Here is a 22,458-nt window from a genome sequence, read left to right as displayed (position 1 = left end):
CAGAGGGAGTTAAGCCTATTCTAACCCTGCTGAGGAGACAATGCCTGTACTAAATTGTAAACAACATGTAAGATTATAAAAGCACATAATATGAAATTAATAGTGCAAGTCTATGAGAGACTGGGAGAATATATAACAAAAACATTCAATAATATGTTCAAGTACAAATATAGATTATTATGTGTCAATTTGTCCTTATATATTTTAAAAATCTAAGTCAATTTATGACAGTGAAAATTTGTCTCATGACTAGATGGTGGTGTTACAATCTCTTAAAATACTTATATTATTTCTTCTAAATTTAGTTAAAGAAATTAGAGGAAGGAGGCCTGGCAAGAAAGTAGGTCATTTCTGAAAAAATATACAAAGTATAAAGAATCCAAAAGTTACCCAAAATAGAGGACTAGTAAAATCATGTCTTTTCTAATTTACAGAGTTTATTTCTGACACATTTTAGAAAAACACTCATGTAAACTGTCTTCACCAAACTTCAAATATAGGCTTATTACAATAAAGGTAAAATATTTTCTGCATGATATATTCACCAGTTCAGTGACACCTCTCTATAAATTTCTTCATTCAAGATGTCTCATTAATAGTCCAAAGACACAATTTCTAAGCAATTTTCTAAGTATTCCCATGGTCAGAAATAAATGTTTGAGCATTTTATTTTCTGCAGCAACATATCATATCAAATCATAAAAGTACAGCCTGGTCAAATGACAATACCATAACACACCGACTCTTTCCCAGTGAATTTTAAAAGATCTATATGAATGAATCTCTACAAATAGTCATTTCTTCCAAGCTTAGAAAATTGAATTCTTACACTTAGAAAATTGCTATCACTTTATCAAATGGGAAATGATGTAGTTCAGATGTGAAATAAATCATTTCAAACATCAGCATTGATATATTTCTTAGCTTCTTGTTCTTTCAGGGGTTAGGTGTGTTGTTTAATATCACTGAAACATTTCAAGAAATAAGCAGGATTCTCTTAGATTTGCAGATAGGTATTTGAAATTGCCTTAGGTAAGAGGATCAAAGTGAAATAGAGTAGAGATATAAAATGAGAGAACAATAAAACGGACATGATTAGGTGATTTGATTGAAGAGAGAAATGGGATCTAGCCAGGGAATTAATGAAAATGAACACAGATATAAAGAAATATCCTGCAGAGGACACAGAAAAAGTGAAAAGATTTGACAGCAACCTACAAAAAGACTGAGGAGCGTAAAAACAGAAAATTATATGTTTGGGAAAAAAGGGCACAGGATTTATTCTTATGAAGATGGAGACATCAGAAAGTGTAACAGGATGCTCCGAGAAGATGAAAACCACAGAAAATGGCCAAAGAGCAGTTCAGGTGAGCTTGTAAATTTGGTGATAATTATTACAGGTAAACTTTCGTGTGTCAAATATCAAACTCAAAGTTCAGTACCTTTGTTTTATCTCTCATTGATCCTTTGCCCAGGATAGACATTTTAGCACCTGTTTCTTCTTGTAGCCTCTTCAATGAGTTTCCTCTTGGTCCAAGCAATTTCCCCACAAAATTGAACTAGGAAACAAAATCAACAGAATGTCTGTTTTAAAGTAGAGTAAAGGGATGATGTACACTAAAAATAATTGATGGACTACATCAAATCTTACCATAGAGAAGAAAGTTATGCCATATATATATTAAAAAAACTTTCAGACCGGTAGTCTAGAACCCATTTTTAAAGACCTCTTCCTAAACCCTAAGTGGAAAAGCAATATAGGAACAAACATAAAATGATGAACTTGATTCTCCATGAGGCACTAGGCCATCTGCAACAGTTCCTAATCACTTCTAAAGTAAAATTACAATAGCATTTTGACAAATAGTGTGACTAAGACCAAATTTTATATTCAATATATAGATGAGAAAACACTTAATATTCTGTTAGATTTTATTTGGATTGCCAAAATCAATATGTTGAACACATTATTAAAAATCACATAATTGTGTAAATAAATCTCTCATTAAAGAAAGAAATTAGGAAAAAGCACTTGGTTTACAAAATTTCTAAAGGATTTTCCTCCCCAACTATATTATAGAAATGAAAAAAGATTTTAACATAAGTCTATATACCTTCAAAATTGCAACAATTAACATTTTAAATTGAATTTTAAAATACATATTAATATTCATTTTGTTAAACATCGTGCCTATAGCATTCTATTCCAAACTTTATGATTCGAAAAAAAGAGAGAAAATTATTCTGTAATCTCACATTCTGTATGTTAACAGTGTTTCTAAGGAACAACAAATAAAAGATGTGAAACCATAATAAAGAATAAGAACACTACAGACAGAGAAAATATACAAAATTTGTGTCTAAATGGAAAACTCTAGAAGCGTATCCAGTTAGTTTATTCATCTTGAAAGGTGGCTCAAAACAGGTGAGGTAAAAGCAGTTATCAGAGTATGTAAGTAGGCTACTAACGGGAATATTATCAAACCAAATGACAGAGATAATCATTTAGGCTGGCATTCATTGATTAATTTAAAAAAGTGCTAAGAACAAAATGCACCAAAAACTATGTTGGGAGCATGGAGGACAAAGATAAATAAAATAGTAGGTCACTACCATTTAATCAGTTTCTTTAACTATGGTCCCATGGAAAGAAATACATCACATTTAATGGTGAAAGACTAAATGATTTTCCAATAAGTCCAGGACAAAGACAAGGATGTCTGCTCTCACCACATCTATTCAATATTGTTCTTAAGTGTAGATTGTTGTACATAAAGCTAAAGAGATCAATGAAAAAGTATGAGGTCCAGAAACAGATCAGCCTTAGCTGGTCAACTGATTTTCAACAAAATGCTAAAGCAACTGAATTTGAAAAGTGAAGTCTTTTCAACAAATGGTGCTGGAAAAATCGGATATCCATATACAAAATAACAAAAACAAAACTTGAAGCTCTATCTTGCACTTAGCCAAACCTTATTTTGAAATTGATAATAAATTTAAAAGTAAAAGCTAAAATTACAATAAAAATTCTGGTAAGCACATACATAAAAACCACTGCAAACTTAGGTTAGGAAAAGATTACTTCACTAGGATGCAAAGAGCACTAACTACAACTTCTGCTCTTCCAAAAACCCCATTAAGAAATTGATTAAGAAAGCCACAGACTGAGAGAAAATGTTCCCCATGTGTATCTCTGACAAACTACTAGTATCTAGAATCTATAAAAAACTCTTACATGTCAATAGTTAAAACACACACAGACACACATATACCTATTAAGAAAATATGGGGAAAAAAATACCTTGATATATATGTCACAAGAGAAAATGTACAAAAGGCCCGTAAGTCCATGAAAAGGTGCTCAGCATCATTAATCTTCAGGAAAAAGAAATTAAAACCACAACGAGATACCATATCAAACATATCAGAATGGCTAAAACTAAAAAAAGGCTGATAATACCAAATGTTGACAAGAATGGGAAGCTACTGGAGTAGTAACTGCCGGCAGTTTAAAATGATACAGCTACTTTGGAAAGATCTACAGTTATTCATAAAATTAATCATAAAGCTCCCCTACAATCCAGCAATTCCCCTCCTAAGTATATATTCAAGAGAAATAAAGGCATATGTTCACAAAATGACATACACAAGAATGTTCATAACATTTTATTCAGTCACCACTAAAATGGAAATAAACCAAATTTCCAGCATAGAAAAATGGATAAACAAATTCATGAATAAATATAAAGGCACCATCATGGATTCACACAACAACAGGAATGCATCTCACAGACATTATGCTGAGGAAAGAAGTCAGATAAAAAAGAGCACATCATGTCCTATTCCATTAACATGAAATTCTATAGGCAAAAATAATGTATGGTGTTAGAACTCCTAAGAGATGTTGCCTGTTGAAAACAGTAGGCTCTGGGTAGGACTGGCTGGCAAGACGCATATGTGAAATGCCTGGGGAGATGGAAATTTCAACATTTTCATGAAGGTGCAGGTATACTTTGTCAAGACTCACTATGTTGCACATTTAAGATCTGTGCATTTCATCATATAAATTGTGTTTCATCATATGTAAACTGCACAGAGAAGGAGATACGATGGCAGACGCAGAGGCTGAGTGATACAACTGCTGGCTTTGAAGGTGGAAGGGGCCAATGAGCCAAGAAATGTGGGCAACCTCCAGAAACAAGGAAAGACAAGAACAGATTCTCCTCTAGAGCCTTCAGAAGGGATGCAACCCTGTCAATACCTTGCTTTCAGACCCATAAGACCATTTTAGACATTTAATCTCCAAACCTGAAAAATAAAAATTTTTGGTGTTTTAAGCCACTGAGTTTGTCATAATTTTTAAAGTAGCAACAGGAAACCAATTTATGGAGGACAGGAGAAACTACTTGAAACATAGTATAATTAGCTATTCATAGTAAGAACACTGAAATGAGCTTCTTAGCTCACACCATAACAAAAGAAATATATATGCCAGATGTATTATAGACTTAGCTGTGAAAGGCAAAACTTCAGAATTTCCAGGGAAGCTACAGGAGTAATAACTGCACAAGAAATAGTGCACAAGATTTTTTTAAAAAAGACAAAAACATGCTAACTGTAAAATAAAAGTTTGATTAAAATTAAGAATATCTGTTGTCAAAAGGAACTAAAAATATGAAAATATAAGTCACAAATTTGGAGACTATTCACACTAAATGTTACCAATAAAGCATTAGTTTATAAATCATGCAAAACTTTGAGTAAAAGACAACTTAGAAAAATGAATAAAATTTTTAATATGTCATTGAAGGGGAACAGGAAGGGGAAAAACAGGAAAATTTTAATCTCATTAGATTTATAACAAAACAAAATATTAAACTAAGACAATAGTTAGGTATCATTTTATGCATGCTGTTTGTGAAAATGAAGAAGCCAGACACTGAGCACTGGCTGGAAAGCAGAGCTACAAGGACTCCTACATCTGGCTTGTGGGGGTGTAAATAGACACAACACTTGTTAGCATTGTCTATTAAACCTGTAAATGCATATATTCTATGTCTCAGTAATCCCTTTCTAGGTATATATTCTAGAGAAATCTTAGCAAGAATATTCAAAGACTCAGTTTACATTAATAAAAACAACTGGGGAAATATGACCACTGACACAAGAATGGTGTGCTGTTAACTTGACATGACCAACACTTCTGTCTGCATCTCAGAACCGTTTCTCAGGTCCCCATCCATGTATGCTTCCTTTTCACTTTATCACTGACAGGTTGTTTCTTACAATTAGGAAGGTGCACATGAATCAGAGCTCATTATTCTTGACCAGCTATAATGCTCCATGGATGGGGGATGCCCCATAGACTTCTCCATAAGCATCTGGTTCTCTGTCCTAGCAGAATTATAGATCTCTCCAGGAACTCTACTTCATTGTCATTACCAGCTTCATGGTAATTTCCTGGAGCTCTGGTTTTTCCCCTGTGTTCTGATTCTTCAGTCCCAGTTCTGCACTGCCCTTCTGTGGCAACTTTCCTAAGGTCCTTCTTCCATCTTTTCCAACAGTTTTGTTAGCCCTTAATTATAATTCATAACTATTATATATAGAATGGCTTCTGTTTTCCTGTCAGAACCCTGATTGGTACAAATGAATAAATAAATTGTGCTACATTCCCAGCAATGATCATGAATTACCCATAACCATATAAAATATCCACAATGAAATACAGAACTAAAATTTTAAGTGACAAACTAAAGTTGCAAACATATGATACCATTTTTATGAAACTCAAAACAAGCAAAATTAAACTATGTTATTTATGGATATACACATATGCAATAAATTTATTCTTAAAAAAAAACAGTGAAAATAATAAATTCAGGATCTTGGTAACCTCTGGGAATGGGGAAGTAGAATACGTGCTTGAAGGGAAATGTATAGGAGGTGTCAAAGCAATGGGTAATATTTTAGACCTTAGTTAAGATACGGGTTATATGAGTGTTAATTTTATTGTTTTACACTCTATGTGAAAGTTACACATATCTTTTAAATGCATTTATTATCAATTAATTTTTAAAAGAAATTAAATAGAATAATTCCAACTGAGTAAAATTTGACTGCAACTTCTCCTAAGCAGAAACATTCTGTTGCAGAACCTTCTTATCCCTTTGTTGGTGATAGTGAAATAAACCAAAAATACCAAAGTACTCAAAGTGATATCTCCATTGACAATGCGCATGATTATGAAAGGAAGAGACAGCATTTCACACAATCCTGGTGGAAGACAGTTATTGGCAGAATAAAGACATTGTCCCTGCTCTAGGAATTTTCTGTTCTCTGACTTGATTATTGGTGGCAGACATGGTTCCCAATACTTCTATTTCAAACCATCATCTTTATTTCTAACCAATGATCAATTTGAAAGTGAATTGGCTTGAACCTGTGAGAGAGATGCCTTCTCTAATTATTTCAGAAAACTTTTGAAATAGAACACAAAAACCCAACTGAATGAAGATGTTGTATAATCACAGATTTAATTCAACAAACCAAGGGAAAGTATAAATCTTTTATAAGTAACATTAATTACATAACATTATTTTAAGCTGGACACCTTTTTTAAAATGTATGTCTTTAAAACTTATAAATGTACGAGCTAACATTTCTTTTTGTTAGCAAACAAGTTTTAGTTGCCCCTGTATAGGTGGGCTCACATGATTTTATCCCTAATCTAAATTTGGAGTCTTGGGAGCCAACACTGTGAAATGGCTCAGGGAACTTTTTTCAGGAGGAATTAGATGTCATCTCTGACATTTAAAACATCAGAAGCAACCATGAAGCTGTATACATATTTTGATGTTGTACTCAGTTTATGAAAACATATTTTTTAAATACCTCTGGAGACACCCAATACAAAACTTGCTCTAAGAAATGCTTTTCTTTGCTTTCACTTTATACTCAACCCCCTTTCAAACAAAGCCAAATGACATAATAAATGGCAGATGAATTATCATTTCACTGATAGCAATTAGTACCAATGCTTTCTTCAAAACAAACCTCTTTGAAATACAGAAAATATTTCAAATACCATATAGTGCTTCCTTCAATATTAGCCATAATTTAATAATTTAGAAATCATGAAGATTCTTAAGACTTAATAGAATGAACACAGCTGTGTTTTCAGTATAAGTATCTTCAAATAATATGGAAGTAGTTTCCCCAAATGAGTTTTAAGAAAATTAAATTTGTATACGTTAAAATCATTTATGCCTGCATCACTGAAGAGTTGTTTTGTAAGGACTTTTATATTCAAGAAGACTTTTGAGCAATTTAATCAGATTTAAATAAAAAAGTTTCTAAAAGCAATTATTTAAATTGTGTTGAGGGGAAAATTAACCAAAAGAACACATTTCAATGGATTTGAGATGCAAAAAGACACATAATTTGTGGTACAGTAAATGTTTACTATATATCTAGGTAGTTCCATTTTAGGAAAAATATTTTAGGGATATTTTTACATGGTAAATCCAAGAACAGTTTACAGTAAACTTCAATACTATTAGGCACATATATCTCAAAATGTACTAATTCATCTTCTAAGTATAGGGCATTTCAGAATGCTTTATCTAGAGTCTTCTGTTTTACCCTTTCTTCAGGATACATGAATACAAACAGAAATAAACATTTTGTTCCACATGGCATTAAGTGGTCATAAATGTTGATAAGGTAAATCCAGAAAATCTGTTTTTTCTTAAAAAGAGGAAGTGGTTTCCCCAGACTTATTTCTTTTTTTTGTGAGCACTAAGATTACATCTGCTCTGTGAAGAAAAGTCAATGTTGATCACTGGTACCATTTGTGAAGAATCTCTAAACTGTCAGAATCTGCTACTTGCCTCATTTCGTTCATCCTCTCATATGACATATTTCCCAATCCTTGAATTCCTCTTGTCCTTACACCTGACCTGACAAGATTTGAACACTAATTTTCATTTCCATCCTGTTCCAGATGTTGGAACCAATTAGCTTCTTAATCAGTAAGAATTCATAGAGTTATTGTTCTGTGCTTCAGAAACCCAATATTAAATAAACCTTTAGTGTTCTACCCTGGTTTGTTGCTATTAAAGCAAAGTTAAGCAAATTTGGGAAGACTGCACAACCACTGTTGCAGACCAAAGGAATTTTTTCCTGTGGAAATAAAGAAGAAGAGACAACAAGTCAGGTACTCATCCTTGCACTCATCAAAGAATACTGGTGAGCAAGAGAACAGTTTCATTCAATTGCAGAATTATTAGCTATGTCTGTACAATTAAATATTTTTATTTTTAATTTATAGAGTACTATACCAACCAAAATTCCTTCCAATTTAACTAAAATGGATAACAAACAATGAATATTCAAGAAAACAGGGAAGGAAAAAAGAATGCCAAGAACTAATCATTAAAGTGAATGTTGATATATTACCCTAAACAGACTTTTTTTCAACAAATATATTTAGCTGAAATCAAGGATGGAATCAGTTCAGTCACTTACAGAACACATTTCTTTCCCACTTAGAACTTGTGAGGTGTATGAAAGATTCAAAACAAACTAGAAACAAACATTTCTCTCAGGAAACTCACATTCCATTGAAGAGGACAAAAGGCATGCACATCAACTGATATAATTTTAAATGGAAATTAATAGGTGGCGCAACAGAAGTATCAGATCAACTACTATGAGAATTCAAAGGCAGAAGAAATAGTTTTCATCTGAGAAAGTGAGGAGGTTGACATTTATGCTGAACCTTGAACAGAGCAGCAGGAGCTGGGCATGGTAAAACAAACAGGGTTCCAGAAGGGAAAAACAATTGGGAAGGATTCAGTGGAGTAGAGAGTAACTAAGGATGGGGGAACCCATTAGAAGGTGTTTGGTGTAATTTGATAAGCAATAACAGAGTATAAAATAAAATGACAGCCATAGAAAATAAGAGAAACAGATGAGAGAGACTGAGGTGACATCCTCAACAAGAGTTGGTAACTTATTGGGGTGAAATGAGGAGCATGGGCTAAAGGAATAATCAAAATATATCCTGTGCTCAAATGGCAGGGAAGTTATTGTACCACTGACAAAATTACGGAATATAGGAACAAACATTTTAGCCAGAAATTTAGGACATACTCAATTTGAAGTGCATTCCAAATGTAGAAATCTAGCAGCTGTGTATGGTCAGACATTCAGAGAGAAATTTAAGATGAAAATATAGGCCCAGCAAATTTCTACATAGGGATGCTATTTAAGGTGATGAACTTATTAAGGGAGAGGGATAAGAAAGGAATGCCTAGGAGAGAAACTTTAGGGACACTTATTTGTAGAAGAAAATAAGGATGGGCAAAAACTCACTTTCAGAGGACTAGGAAAGGAATCATAAAAACGGGAGAAAGGGAAATTTTGTATAAATCGCTTAATCCACAAATATATATCAAGTGACAACTATGTGCCAAGTATTGTGCTAGAAAAAAGTTCAGGATTTCACATATAGTTACAACTGGAATCACTAGGAAACCTTCCCCGGGAAATAGCATTTGAGCTGAGAAGTGCTATATGGAACGCTGGAGAAGGGCAGGAGAGGTGACTGCTGACAGAAACTCCACAGGTGGAAGGAAGATCATGTGGAAAAACCCCCAAAACATGACAAGTTCAATAAACTGAAGAAAATTATATGTGAAGGAGTGAGAAACAGAACTGGAGGGAAGATGAGTAGAGAGTATTCAGGTATATTTTAGCCCCTTTGAATATTTTGCTCTATAGATAAAAAGCAATATAAAGCAACAGAAGTTTGAACTAGGCAATGGGATGGAGATGAGAGAAAAGAGGGCTGTGGCAAGATCAATTTAAAAACAGTTTGCTAACTGCAGTATGAGGAATGGAAGGAGTAAGCAAAGAGGTGGGGAAATGAGTCAGAAATCAATGTTAGCAGAAGTTAGAGATGGTTTCCAAGATTTTGAGAAAAACGGAAACAGTCTATTAGATTTGACCGTAAGAACGAATTTTGATTCTGTGCTAAAATATTAACTGTTACAGTATATTTAATTTCAGTACTTATATAACATTTCAAAATAAAACAATGAAGGTATACATATATACACACACACACACACACACATATATATATATACATATATATATAATCAGTTACTAAAAGAATATAAAGAGAAAGACTTAACCAAAATATAAAAAGCAGTTACCCTTTCTTGCCGTAAGTTCCAAAAATCCCATTTGGCATTGTTCTCTTCAGAGGAAGAAGTGAATAACCTTGAAGAATAAGAATTCTTTTATACTAAGTATAAAAATGGGGCCCTTTGAAAAATGTTGATTGGGTACATCCTTGCTTAATTGACACTTGCCTCTAAAATTTCAAGATAACAAGCTTTTTAAATTACATCGTATTTTACAGAATTGTCCATGCTTTCACGGAAATGGCAAATAAACTTGAGAACATATTGATAAAAATAATTCAACATGCATTTTAATAATGTAAACACAACACTATTCATGTCTTATTCTTTTTTGCTATGAATAATTCTTTACTATGCTTCAGCATTTTTGTGTGTGTTAATCATATTTTCTTCTAATAGAGACACACTAAAGAGCCTCTGGTCATATTTCAAATGTTTTTCATCCTGGGTGAAGCATCCTTAAATGTCTTCTGGGATATATCTTTACATTCTATACACATCTAGGAGCACATCTCAAAACTCAATTATTTTTATTTGAAAGATTCCTTGAAAATAACATTAGGTGAAAGGTATCAATGCTTAAAAAAGGAAAAAAGAAAACCAGCTCTACTCTTAATTTTAATCTCAGCTCAAACCCAAACCCTAATTTGTTCAGCATGTAGAATTATTTGAATAAAATTGTTTCTATGTTACTATGCAGATGAAATTGTCATAGAGTCATCTGTAAAGATAGACAGTTGAACGTATACTCAGTAAGTGACATTTAGCTAAACAATTTAATTTTTATCTGGGTCTTTGTACTTTTAATATTTAGCAGATATTTCTTTGGTTTTTTGAATAGTCATCAAAATAACACCTTAATATCAGCTAAATTCTTATATTGTAGAAATTCATATCTCTTAAAATAAACTATAATGGAGCCATCACATTTTTCACTGTTGGCATCAGATGAAATTCTGACTTTCTAAAGTAAATCTTTCACTTAAATGTCACATAACCTGAATTTCTTGTAAGCTGTATTTAGAAGTCCAAATTAAAGAAGTTTGCTCTTTAGAGGACTTTTTCCTCTCTACATAATGTCAGGATATCAATATATGTGCTTATGTGTGATGAAAACATATTCTTTCATATAAGAGGTGCTTTTAGAGCCTCGACTATGTACCAGGCACTGTATTCGGCATTGGAGATGCAGAAGCTAATGAAACAAAGATCGTTGCCTCATGGAGCTCACATTGTAAAGGTACATTCATTTTTATTTTAAGCAAATCTAAATAACCAATTCTTTCTCTTTCCTGGATGGTTTCTAGTTTTTCCAAGACTCATCCTGCTTAAAAATCAACTATTACATTTTAAAATATTTTATTGTAAATCATACAGATAGTTCCAACCATTATAAAAATATAAACCTTAATACCTCCTAAGGTTAGATATTAATTCAGCAGTAGATTGAATAAAAACTGTCAAAGATTTTTTGTTGTCATCGCAATTAAGTCTTGTCAATTTGTTCAGTATTAGCTAAGGATTTGGGATTCTGAGCATAATTCTCAGGTTGCTTTACACCCAATTCCATGCAGTATTCATATCTCCTTTTCTAAAGTCCTAAACTGAAATTGATAGGGTTCTGGTAATGGGGGATTCAAGGAGTCCAAACTTCAAGTCCTTCTTCATTTCCATTTAGTGACATTAGAAAATATTAAAGATGATTGCTGTAGTTTCCTTGGCTGCTCAAGCAATTATCATGAAGTGGGTTGGCTTAACAATGGGAAATTATTAGCTCACAGTTTTGAATCTAGGAAAATGTCCAAATCAAGGCATCATCAAGGTAATGCTTTCTTCCTGAAGACTGGTGTTCTGGGGCTGGCAGCTGGTGATCACTGGTCTTGGGCAACTCTGTCACATGGCATTGCACATGGCGGCTTCTCCTGGCCTCTCCCTTCTCTTCTGGGTTCCATTGCCCTTCAGCATCTTGTTTACATGGCTTTTTCCATCCCCATATTCAATCAGTTTTTAAAGTTCTCCAGTAATAAGATTAAGACCAATCCTAATCAAGGTGGGCCACACCATAACTAAAGTAACCTCATAAAAAGGTCCTACTTACAATGTGTTCATGCTCACAGGAATGGATTACATTTAAGAACATATTTTTCTGGATATGTAGCTCTAAACCACCATAATTTACATACTTGAAAGAAAAATGTTAACTTATTGAGGTTCTCATTCATGATGAGTCATTTATTTTTACCTTGCAGCTTTCAATATTTTCTTTTTGTTTATAGATTTTGCTCTTTTTATTGTTATTTACTTAGGTCTGAATCACTGTACTTTTCCTACTTGCTTGTTAGGCTTCTTGTATGTATAGATTAATGTTTTTCCATCAAATCTGTGAAGTTTTCAGTCATTATTTCTTTGTCTTTTTTTGGTCCCTTTTTGCTTTCCTCTTTCTTTTACTCCCATTATGCACATGTTGATAATATTTAATGACATTCAATATGTCTTTCAAACTCTATTCCTTTTTCTTTATTAGTTTATTCTCTCTGTTCTTTAGATTCTATAATCTCTACTGATACATCTTCAAGCCCACTGCCATAAAAAATCTATAAAACCTACTTTTCTGTAGCATGGGACTGGGAGGATGAGAAATCCTGGTAGCCTGTTTCTCCTGAGGTGAAATCATAGCCCCATTCTGGGGTCAAAGACTGATCAGTTTTACCAGCAGGGGGAAGAGGGTCCCATCTTCTTGGTTGTACGTAACTGGGGCAGAGCTTTCATAACATGGAACTGAGGGGAGGGTGGGCAGATATTGAAATGGGTCATGGCCCAAAATGCCACAGACTCTAGTAGTTATTACGAAGATTTAGTAGATTTTCTTGAGTGAATGCTTCCCTATTTGCTTTATGCCCTGAGGACAATTTCCAAAGACTTTAAATGATTGTTTAAATATATATAATTTTCACCAGTTAAACTGTTGCTTTACTGAGGATAGGGTGAGCTGAGCTCCTTACTCTGCCATTCTGGAAAACTTACCTCCCTCCTCCCAGTAAGAGTTTGATTTGAATATTGAGTCCTTGGCATTCCACCTTTTGCTTTCTTTAGCAATTAATTACAACCAGCTGAATGTTTAACTCTTAGTTCCTAGCTAATTTATCACTCAACCAGGTGAAATATTCTAATGAGAAGTGCCTGATTTTAATATTATACCAGTCCTATTTACAGCCTGACTTAAACATGTATTTCCCCTATCAGCCTTATTATTCCCTAAATCCAAAACTTGGTGAGGTGGACCCAGACTTTGGCAGCTCCAAGATGAATAGCAATGATAGCCCTGGCCTCCCAAGGTAAACTGTCTTTCTAAATGTTTATAGTATTATACCAGTTTTATGTTTATTTTTAAATCAATTTTCATCTATTATTTTTATAAGCATTGGCATATAATTTTAATTCTTTTCATGTGCATTTTAATTATTCTTATGTACCGGCATAAAATTAAGAATAGTCCTGAATTATTTAATCTCTACTTGTTGGGAAAACATTCTCCCTGGATCTTTTGCTTTTCTGCCCATTCTACAAACAAGGTACTGACTGACCTCTCTTCCAAAGTATCCTTTACTACTGTGTGTATAGCCTTAGATTAGAAGGGAGAATTAGTATCTCCCTGCAGAGAAAAAGGTAGGTTTGTGTACAACCTGTAAAGATAGACTGATTTGGAGGAGAGAGAAAGCATTCTCACTGTTCATTATAAATGATCTGGAAACTTTAAGCTCAGAGTTACCTCCTGTAACAGTCGCCTGCATGTGCAGGTATTCATTTGGGCCATGCATGTCACCTCTGTTGGACTTTGGGACAAGAGTAAGTGATGTGAATATGCCGATTTTATGCTGCTTATTGTGCCAACATAATGAAACTGTGGCAGGTTAATTGTTAGCTTGCAAGTAAGGTAAAACTCAGACCCTTCAGAGATCATGACACTTCTATATCTAAACTTATATACGTGTTTTATCCATTATACTGTTTATTGGTGCCTGTTCTTGACACTATCACATCTATATCTATGTGCCTGTTTTATTCATATTAGTATTTATTGGTGCTTGTTTTTGTTTCCCAGCTGCTAAAACAAATATTACAATGGGGTTGCTAAACAAGAATTTATTGGCTCATGGTTACGGAGGCTATAAGATTTGCTTCCTCTCAGTGTTGGTATCTTCTGGATGGCCAGCAACTTTGGGGTTTCTTGGCTTTTCTGGCACATGACAATGCACACGGAAGCATTTCTCCTTTCTCTTCCGGGTACCACTGACTTTAAGCTTCTTGCTTATCCCCTGGCTTCTTTTCCATGTCCTATTTCCTTTGCTTATCAGCACTTAAGCCATATTGGATTAAGACCCACACTCCTTCAGTTTGGCCACTTTAATAACATTTTCAAAGGTCTTATTTACCAAAGGATTCACATCTACTGGACCAGAGGTTGGGGCCTGTTCCAGTTTGCTAATGCTGCCGTTAAGCAAAATACCAGAAATGGATTGGCTTTTATAAAGGGGGTTTATTTGGTTACACAGTTACAGTCTTAGGGCCAAAAAGTGTCCAAGGTAATGCATCAATAGAGTACCTTCACTGAAGGATGGCCAATGGCGTCCAGAAAACCTGTTAGCTGGGAAGGCACGTGGCTGGGGTGTGCTCCAAGTTCTGGTTTCAAAATGGCTTTCTCCCAGGATGTTCCTCTCTAGGCCACAGCTCCTCTTCAAAATGTCACTCTCAGTTGCTCTTGGGGCATTTGTCCTCTCTTAACTTCTCTGGAGCAAGAGTCTGCTTTCAACGGCCATCTTCAACTGTCTCTCATCTGCAGCTCCTCTCTAAGCTCATGTGTGTTCTTCAAAGTATCTCTCTTGGCTGTGGCAAGCTTGCTCCTACTGTCCAAGCTTATACAGTACTCCAGTAAACTAACTGAGGCCCATGCTGAATGGGCAGGGCCACAATTCCATGGGAATTATCCAATGAAAGATCTTGCCCTCAGTTGAGTGATCACATATCCACAGAAACATCCACTCAAAAGTCTCCAACCCAATCAACACCATTAGTTTCCTGCCCACACAAGACTGCATCAAAGATAATGACATTTTGGGGGACATAATACATCCAAACCAGCACAGGGCCTGAACATGCATTTTGTGGGGGCCATGATTTAATCCCCAACAGTGCCTAATATTTATTGATCTGTCTTATTAGAGGTTTATAATCTTTAATGATTTTCTCCAAAGACCACCCTTTTCATATTACTGATCCTCTCTATTGCTTCTTTCATTTTTGTAGATTAATTTCTGGTCACATTCATTTTTTACCTTCTAATTCTTTTATACCATCTTTATTTTTCTACCTTTTGAGGTGAATAGTTAGATGAATAATTTCAATTGTTTGTTTTTCATATATATACTCAGGGCTAAATATGTCCAGCTGTGGTTGTATCTTACCTGTTTTCCAGTCTGTCTTTTCAAGGATGTTTGTATAGCCTTAGAAGATTTATATTGTAGTATCTCTCTCTAGAGAAATGGGCAGTAGTGTGTATAATCTTGGAAGACAGGCACAGTGATTCTATTTGGAGGAATGAATCACACATTCTCAGTTATTACGTATTCAAGTATGCTAATTCTCCTTCTTCGGAAACTCCTACTAGAAATAAGCAAAACATTCTCATTCTATCCTCCAGCACACTAAATACTGTCATATTTTCAACTTTTTACTTCTCTGAACTATATCCTAGAAGATTTTATCAGATTACCCAGTTAATTATGTTTAGCTATGTCAATTTTGCTATTTAACTTCTTCATTTCTTTTGAATTTCATTTTTAAAATCACATTTTTCATACATTTTTGAATTATGATTTTTACTTCATCTTCTCTTGCTTCAGTTATTTAAAATGAGCTTGCTTCTGTGGGAGGGGGTGCACAAGAGTTTATATGATTGAGAGAAAGACAATTAGTGACTGTCTTATACATTCTGGATTATGTAAATATTCTACAGAGACTATTTGTTTTAGACCTTTTGGGATATGAATGTTCCTGGTTAAGTTTTGTTTTTCTTTTTTTTTTTTTTTATATTAGATTCAGTTTTATTGAAATACATTCACACACCATACAATCATCCATGGTACACAATCCACTGTCCACAGTATGATAACATAGTTATGCGTCCATCACCACAATCTATCTCTGAACATTTTCCTTACATCAGAAAGAACCAGAACAAGAATAAAAAATAAAAGTGAAAAAAGAAAACCCAAACCATCCCCCCATCCCACCCCATTTGTCCTTTAGTTTTTATCCCCATTTTTCTACTCATTCATACACTAGATAAAGGGGGTGTGATCCACAAGGTCTTCACAATCACACTGTCCCCCCTTGTAATCTACATTATTATATAATTGTCTTCTGGAGTCCAGACTGCTGGGTTGGAGTTTGGTAGTTTCAGGTATTTACTTCTAGCTATTCCAATACATTAAAACCTAAGAGGTGTTATCTATATAGTGCATAAGAATGTCCACCAGAGTGACCTCTCGACTCCACTTGAAATCTCTCAGCCACTGAAACTATTTCGTCTCATTTTGCATCCCCCTTTTGGTCAAGAAGATACTCTCAGTCCCACGATGCTGGGTCCACATTCATCCCCAGGAGTCATATTCTGCATTGCCAGGGAGATTTACACCCCTGGGAGTCGGGTCCCACATAGTGGGGAGGGCAGCAAGTTCACCTGTTGAGATGGCTCAGTTAGAGAGAGAGAGGGCCACATCTGAGCAACAAAGACGTACTCAGGGGGAGACTCTTAGGCACCATTACATGCAAGTTTAGACTCTCCTTTGTGGTAATGAGCTTCATAGGGGCAAGTCCCATGCTCGAGGGCTCAGCACATCAAACCGCCAGTCCCAATGTTTCCAACAACATCAACACCAGTCCAGGTGAGGATGTCCAACACATCCGCACCTTCCCCCAGATCCTCGGGGCTGGGGAAGGGGAGGCTGTAAATATATTTTTAATCATCTGCCCAAATTACTCTGGGATGTGTCACTATTTCACGCCAGCCTATACTAACCTACCGTATCTCACTTCCTATTCAAAGTTCCATGCAATTGTGGTGTTTGAACAAATCGACTGTAGAGTTGTACCGTTTAGAAAATTTAGATCCTGTACCAAATAGATATCTATTCCCTTGGTCTCATATGGAAGTTGAAGTTTTAAAACACAATCAGTTTCAACCTTTACCCTTTGGTCTGGCTTGCCCTGGTCTTAACCAGACCTGCTTCATTCGTATCACTAATTGAAGTATGGGCTCTTTTTCAGCTTTTTTTTTTTTTTTTGACAGTGGCTGTATGCACTAATACCGACATTCATATCTGCTGAGCTCTAGCTCTGAGTTTCAGGTGTCTCAGAGATATGCATTGTTCCAGAGACCAATCAGGTTATACGCTAGGCGATAAGCATCTCAAAGTTTAGAGATAGGCATTACAATTCAGGGATAGAGTTAACTGCTATAAGAGCTTACAATCTAGGGACTATTACAATTATTATGTCCATGTTAGGCTATGTTCTAAGATTCAATTCTGAGTTTACACATTGTAGTTAGTCCATATTGGTGAGGCATCATCCCTCTCACCATGTTTTCTCCAACACTTTTACTCCTATATATATATTTTCCTACAATTTTATAGAGTTATATTCACATACCATACATTTATCCACAGTGTACAATCAGTTGTTCATGGTATCATCATAAAGTTGTACATTTGTCACCACAATCAGCACTTGAACATACTGATTACTACAAGAAAAATTGTTTTTTTTTTTTAGCAATAAGAAAAAAATGATAAAAAGAAAAATAACATGTCATACAATACAATATACTAGTAAGGACAGTGTCTTAGTTTGCTAATGCTGCAGAATGCAAAACACCAGAGATGGATAGGCTTTTATAAAACAGGGGTTTATTTCGCTACACAGTTACAGTCTTAAGGCCACAAAACGTCCAAGGTAACACATCAGCAATCGGGTACCTTCACCAGAGGATGGCCAACGGCGTCCGGAAAACCTCTGTTAGCTGGGAAGGCAGCCAGCGTCTGCTCCAAAGCTCCGGCCTCAAAATGGCTTTCTCCCAGGACGTTCCTCTCTAGCAAGCTTGCTCCTCTTCAAAACATCACTCCCAGCTGCACTCAGTTTCCTCTCTTTGAGTCAGCTCATTTATATAGCTCCACTGATCAAGGCCCACCCCGAATGGGCGGGGCCACGCCTCCATGGGAACATCTCATCAGAATCATCTCCCACAGCTGGGTGGGGCACATTCCAAGCAAATCCAACCAGCACCAAAAACTTCTGCCCCACAAGACTACAAAGATAATGGCATTTGGGGGACACAATACACTCAAACTGGCACATTCCACCCCCTGGACCCCAAAATGACATCATCTTTCCAAGTACAAAATACATTCATTCCATCACAATATTACAAAAAACTTAAATCATTTCAGTAACAATGGTTAAGTACAAAATCCCATCAAAATCAATTATAGGCATGGTCAGTCCCAAGGCACAATCTTTCCTTAGCTGTGGATCTGTGAACTTAGAACAAGTCATGTGCTCCCAATATACAAAGGAGAGACATTCATAGGATAAATATTTCCATTGCCATAAGGAGAAACAGTAAGGAAAACAGGGTTAACAGGAGCAAAACAGTTCCTAAAACCCGCAGGACAAACTCCATTAGATTTCAAAGTCCAAGAGTCATTTACAGAATCAAAATAATATGACTTGCAGAGACTTATGGCATTGGCTAGTGGATCATGGAGTACCAAGTAGTAAAATAGATGGGCAATCAACTAAATTCTTGTTTGAACTATATAAGCAGAAGAATTCTAGGCCACGTGAACAAAAGTCTCCCTTGAATTACAAAAACAGGGAGTCACGGCCCCTTAATCAATTCCCAGACTTGAGACAGTTTACAGATCCAGAGCCCCTTGAATGAAGGGAAGGTCGGGTACCCTTGGAGAAGGACCCTGTCACACTGCCAAAAATTTATACTGTTAAACTTCCTCCCAGCCTTCCCCAGGGGGACCTACGGCCTTTTACCAGGGTGACTGTGCACTGGGGAAAAGGCAATGATCAGATATTTCGTGGCTTATTAGACACTGGGTCAGAAGTGACATTAATTCCCGGAGACCCAAAACGTCACTCTGGTCCACCAGTCAGAGTTGGGGCTTATGGAGGTCAGATGATTGATGGAGTTTTAACCCAGGTCCGTCTCACAGTGGGTCCAGTGGGTCCCCGGACCCATTCTGTGGTTATTTCCCCAGTGCCAGAATGCATAATTGGAATAGACATACTCAGCAACTGGCAGAATCCTCACACTGGTTCCCTGACTCCTGGAGTAAGGGCTATTATGGTGGGAAAGGCCAAGTGGAAGCCACTAGAGCTGCCCCTGCTTAGCAAAGTAGTGAACCAGAAGCAATACCGGATTCCTGGAGGGATTGCAGAGATTAATGCCACTCTTAAGGACTTGAAGGATGCAGGGGTGGTGATTCCCACCACATCCCCATTCAACTCTCCTATTTGGCCTGTGCAGAAAACAGATGGGTCTTGGAGGATGACTGTGGATTATTGTAAGCTTCACCAGGTGGTGACTCCAATTGCAGCTGCTGTCCCAGATGTGGTATCATTGCTTGAACAAATCAACACATCCCCTGGTACCTGGTATGCAGCTATTGATCTGGCAAATGCTTTTTTCTCAATTGCTGTCAGCAAGGACCACCAGAAACAGTTTGCATTCAGCTGGCAAGGCCAGCAGTTTACATTCACTGTGCTACCTCAGGATTATATCAACTCTCCAGCCCTATGTCATAATATTGTCCGCAGGGATCTTGATCATTTCTCCCTCCCACAAGACATCACACTGGTCCATTATATTGATGATATCATGTTGATTGGACCTAGTGAGCAAGAAGTAGCAACTACTCTAGATTTGTTGGTAAGGTATTTGCGTGGCAGAGGATGGGAGATAAATCCAACAAAAATACAGGGGCCTTCCACCTCAGTAAAATTTCTACGTGTCCAGTGGTGTGGGGCCTCTCGAGATATTCCTTCTAAGGTGAAGGATAAGCTGCTGCATCTGGCCCCTCCTACAACCAAAAAAGAGGCACAACGCTTAGTTGGCCTCTTTGGGTTTTAGAGACAACATATTCCTCATTTAGGTGTGCTACTCCGGCCCATTTACTGAGTGACTAGAAAAGCTTCTAGTTTTGAGTGGGGACCAGAGCAAGATGAGGCTCTGCAACAGGTCCAGGCTGCTGTGCAAGCTGCTCTGCCACTTGGACCATATGATCCAGCTGATCCAATGGTGCTGGAAGTGTCAGTGGCAAATAGAGATGCTGTTTGGAGCCTTTGGCAGGCTCCTATAGGAGAATCACAATGCAGGCCCTTAGGATTTTGGAGTAAAGCTTTATCATCCTCTGCAGATAACTACTCTCCATTTGAGAAACAACTGTTGGCCTGCTACTGGGCCTTAGTAGAGACAGAACGCTTAACCATGGGCCACCAAGTTACCATGAGACCTGAGTTACCTATCATGAGCTGGGTGTTATCTGGCCCATAAAGTTGGGCGTGCACAGCAGCACTCCATCATAAAATGGAAATGGTATATACGAGATAGAGCTCGAGCAGGTCCTGAAGGTACAAGTAAGTTACATGAGGAAGTGGCCCAAATGCCCATGGCCCCCACTTCTTCCACCTTACCTTCTCTTTCCCATCCCACAGCTATGGCATCTTGGGGAGTTCCTTACAGTCAGTTGACTGAGGAAGAGAAGACTCGGGCCTGGTTTACAGATGGTTCTGCACGATATGCAGACACCACCCGAAAGTGGACAGCTGCAGCACTGCAGCCCCTTTCTGGGATATCCCTGAAGGACAGTGGGGAGGGGAAATCTTCCCAGTGGGCAGAACTTCGAGCAGTGCACCTGGCTGTTCACCTTGCTTGGAAGGAGAACTGGCCAGAGGTGCATATGTATACTGATTCCTGGGCTGTTGCTAATGGTTTGGCTGGATGGTCAGGGACTTGGAAGGAACATGATTGGAAGACTGGTGACAAAGAAGTCTGGGGAAGGGGTATGTGGACAGACCTTTCTGAGTGGGCAAACAACATGAAGATATTTGTGTCCCATGTGAATGCTCACCAGAGGGTGACTTCAGCAGAAGAAGGTTTTAATAACCAAGTGGATAAAATGACCCGTTTGGTGGATACCAATCAGCCTCTTTCCCCAGCAACTCCTGTCATTGCCCAATGGGCTCATGAAGAAAGTGGTCATGGTGGTAGGGATGGAGGTTATGCATGGGCTCAGCAACATGGACTTCCACTCACCAAGGCTGACCTGGCCACAGCCACTGCTGAGTGTCCAATTTGCCAGCAGCAGAGACCCACACTCAATCCCCGATATGGCACCATTCCTCGGGGTGATCAGCCTGCTACCTGGTGGCAGGTTGATTACATTGGACCACTTCCATCATGGAAAGGGCAGCAATTTGTTCTTACTGGAATAGACACATACTCCGGATATGGGTTTGCCTTCCCTGCATGACATGCTTCTGCGAAAACTACGATACGTGGACTTACAGAATGCCTCATCCACCGTCATGGTATTCCATACAGCATTGCTTCCGACCAAGGAACCCACTTCATAGCAAATGAAGTAAGGGGAGGGCACATGCTCATGGAATTCTGTGGTCTTACCATGTTCCTCAGCATCCAGAAGTAGCTGGGTTGATAGAACGATGGAATGGCCTATTGAAGACTCAATTATGGCACCAACTAGGTGGCAATACCTTGCAGGGTTGGGGCAGTGTTCTCCAGGAGGCTGTGTATGCTCTGAATCAGCTTCCACTCTATGGTGCTGTTTCTCCCATAGCCAGGATTCATGGGTCCAGGAATCAAGGGGTGGAAACAGGAGTAGCACCACTCACTATCACTCCTAGTGATCCACTAGGGAAATTTTTGCTTCCTGTCCCTGCAAGTTTAAGCTCTGCTGGTCTACAAGTCTTGGTTCCAAAAGGAGGAGTGCTTCCACCAGGAAACACAACAGTAATCCCACTGAACTGGAAGTTAAGACTGCCACCTGGCCACTTTGGGCTTCTTATGCCTCTGAATCAACAGACAAGTAAGGGGATTACTGTACTGGCTGGGGTGATTGATCCTGACTATCAAGGGGAAATAGCACTGCAACTA

The 22,458-nt window shown here is 37.2% G+C and overlaps 1 protein-coding gene across 4 annotated transcripts in view; it reads right to left on the bottom strand.

Annotated features, from left to right (window-relative positions):
* The window catches only part of KHDRBS2 (KH RNA binding domain containing, signal transduction associated 2), a 696,964-nt gene that overhangs the window by 440,224 nt on the left and 234,282 nt on the right, over positions 1-22,458 (bottom strand). For all 4 annotated transcript variants that reach the window (XR_005218033.1, XR_005218034.1, XM_037844105.1 and 1 more), the window contains exon 3: positions 1,443-1,559. Coding sequence is in view for 2 of the 4 variants with exons in the window: in XM_037844105.1 (XP_037700033.1) it covers positions 1,443-1,559 (117 nt within the window). In the remaining 2 variants the exon portion in view is untranslated. The remainder of the gene's footprint in view (positions 1-1,442; positions 1,560-22,458) is intronic.

Source organism: Choloepus didactylus, chromosome 7 (assembly GCF_015220235.1).
Source record: "Choloepus didactylus isolate mChoDid1 chromosome 7, mChoDid1.pri, whole genome shotgun sequence".
NCBI classification, from domain to species: domain Eukaryota; kingdom Metazoa; phylum Chordata; class Mammalia; order Pilosa; family Megalonychidae; genus Choloepus; species Choloepus didactylus.
The sequence above is the reverse complement of the archived record's forward strand: the minus strand, read 5'-3'. Positions and strand labels throughout refer to the sequence as shown.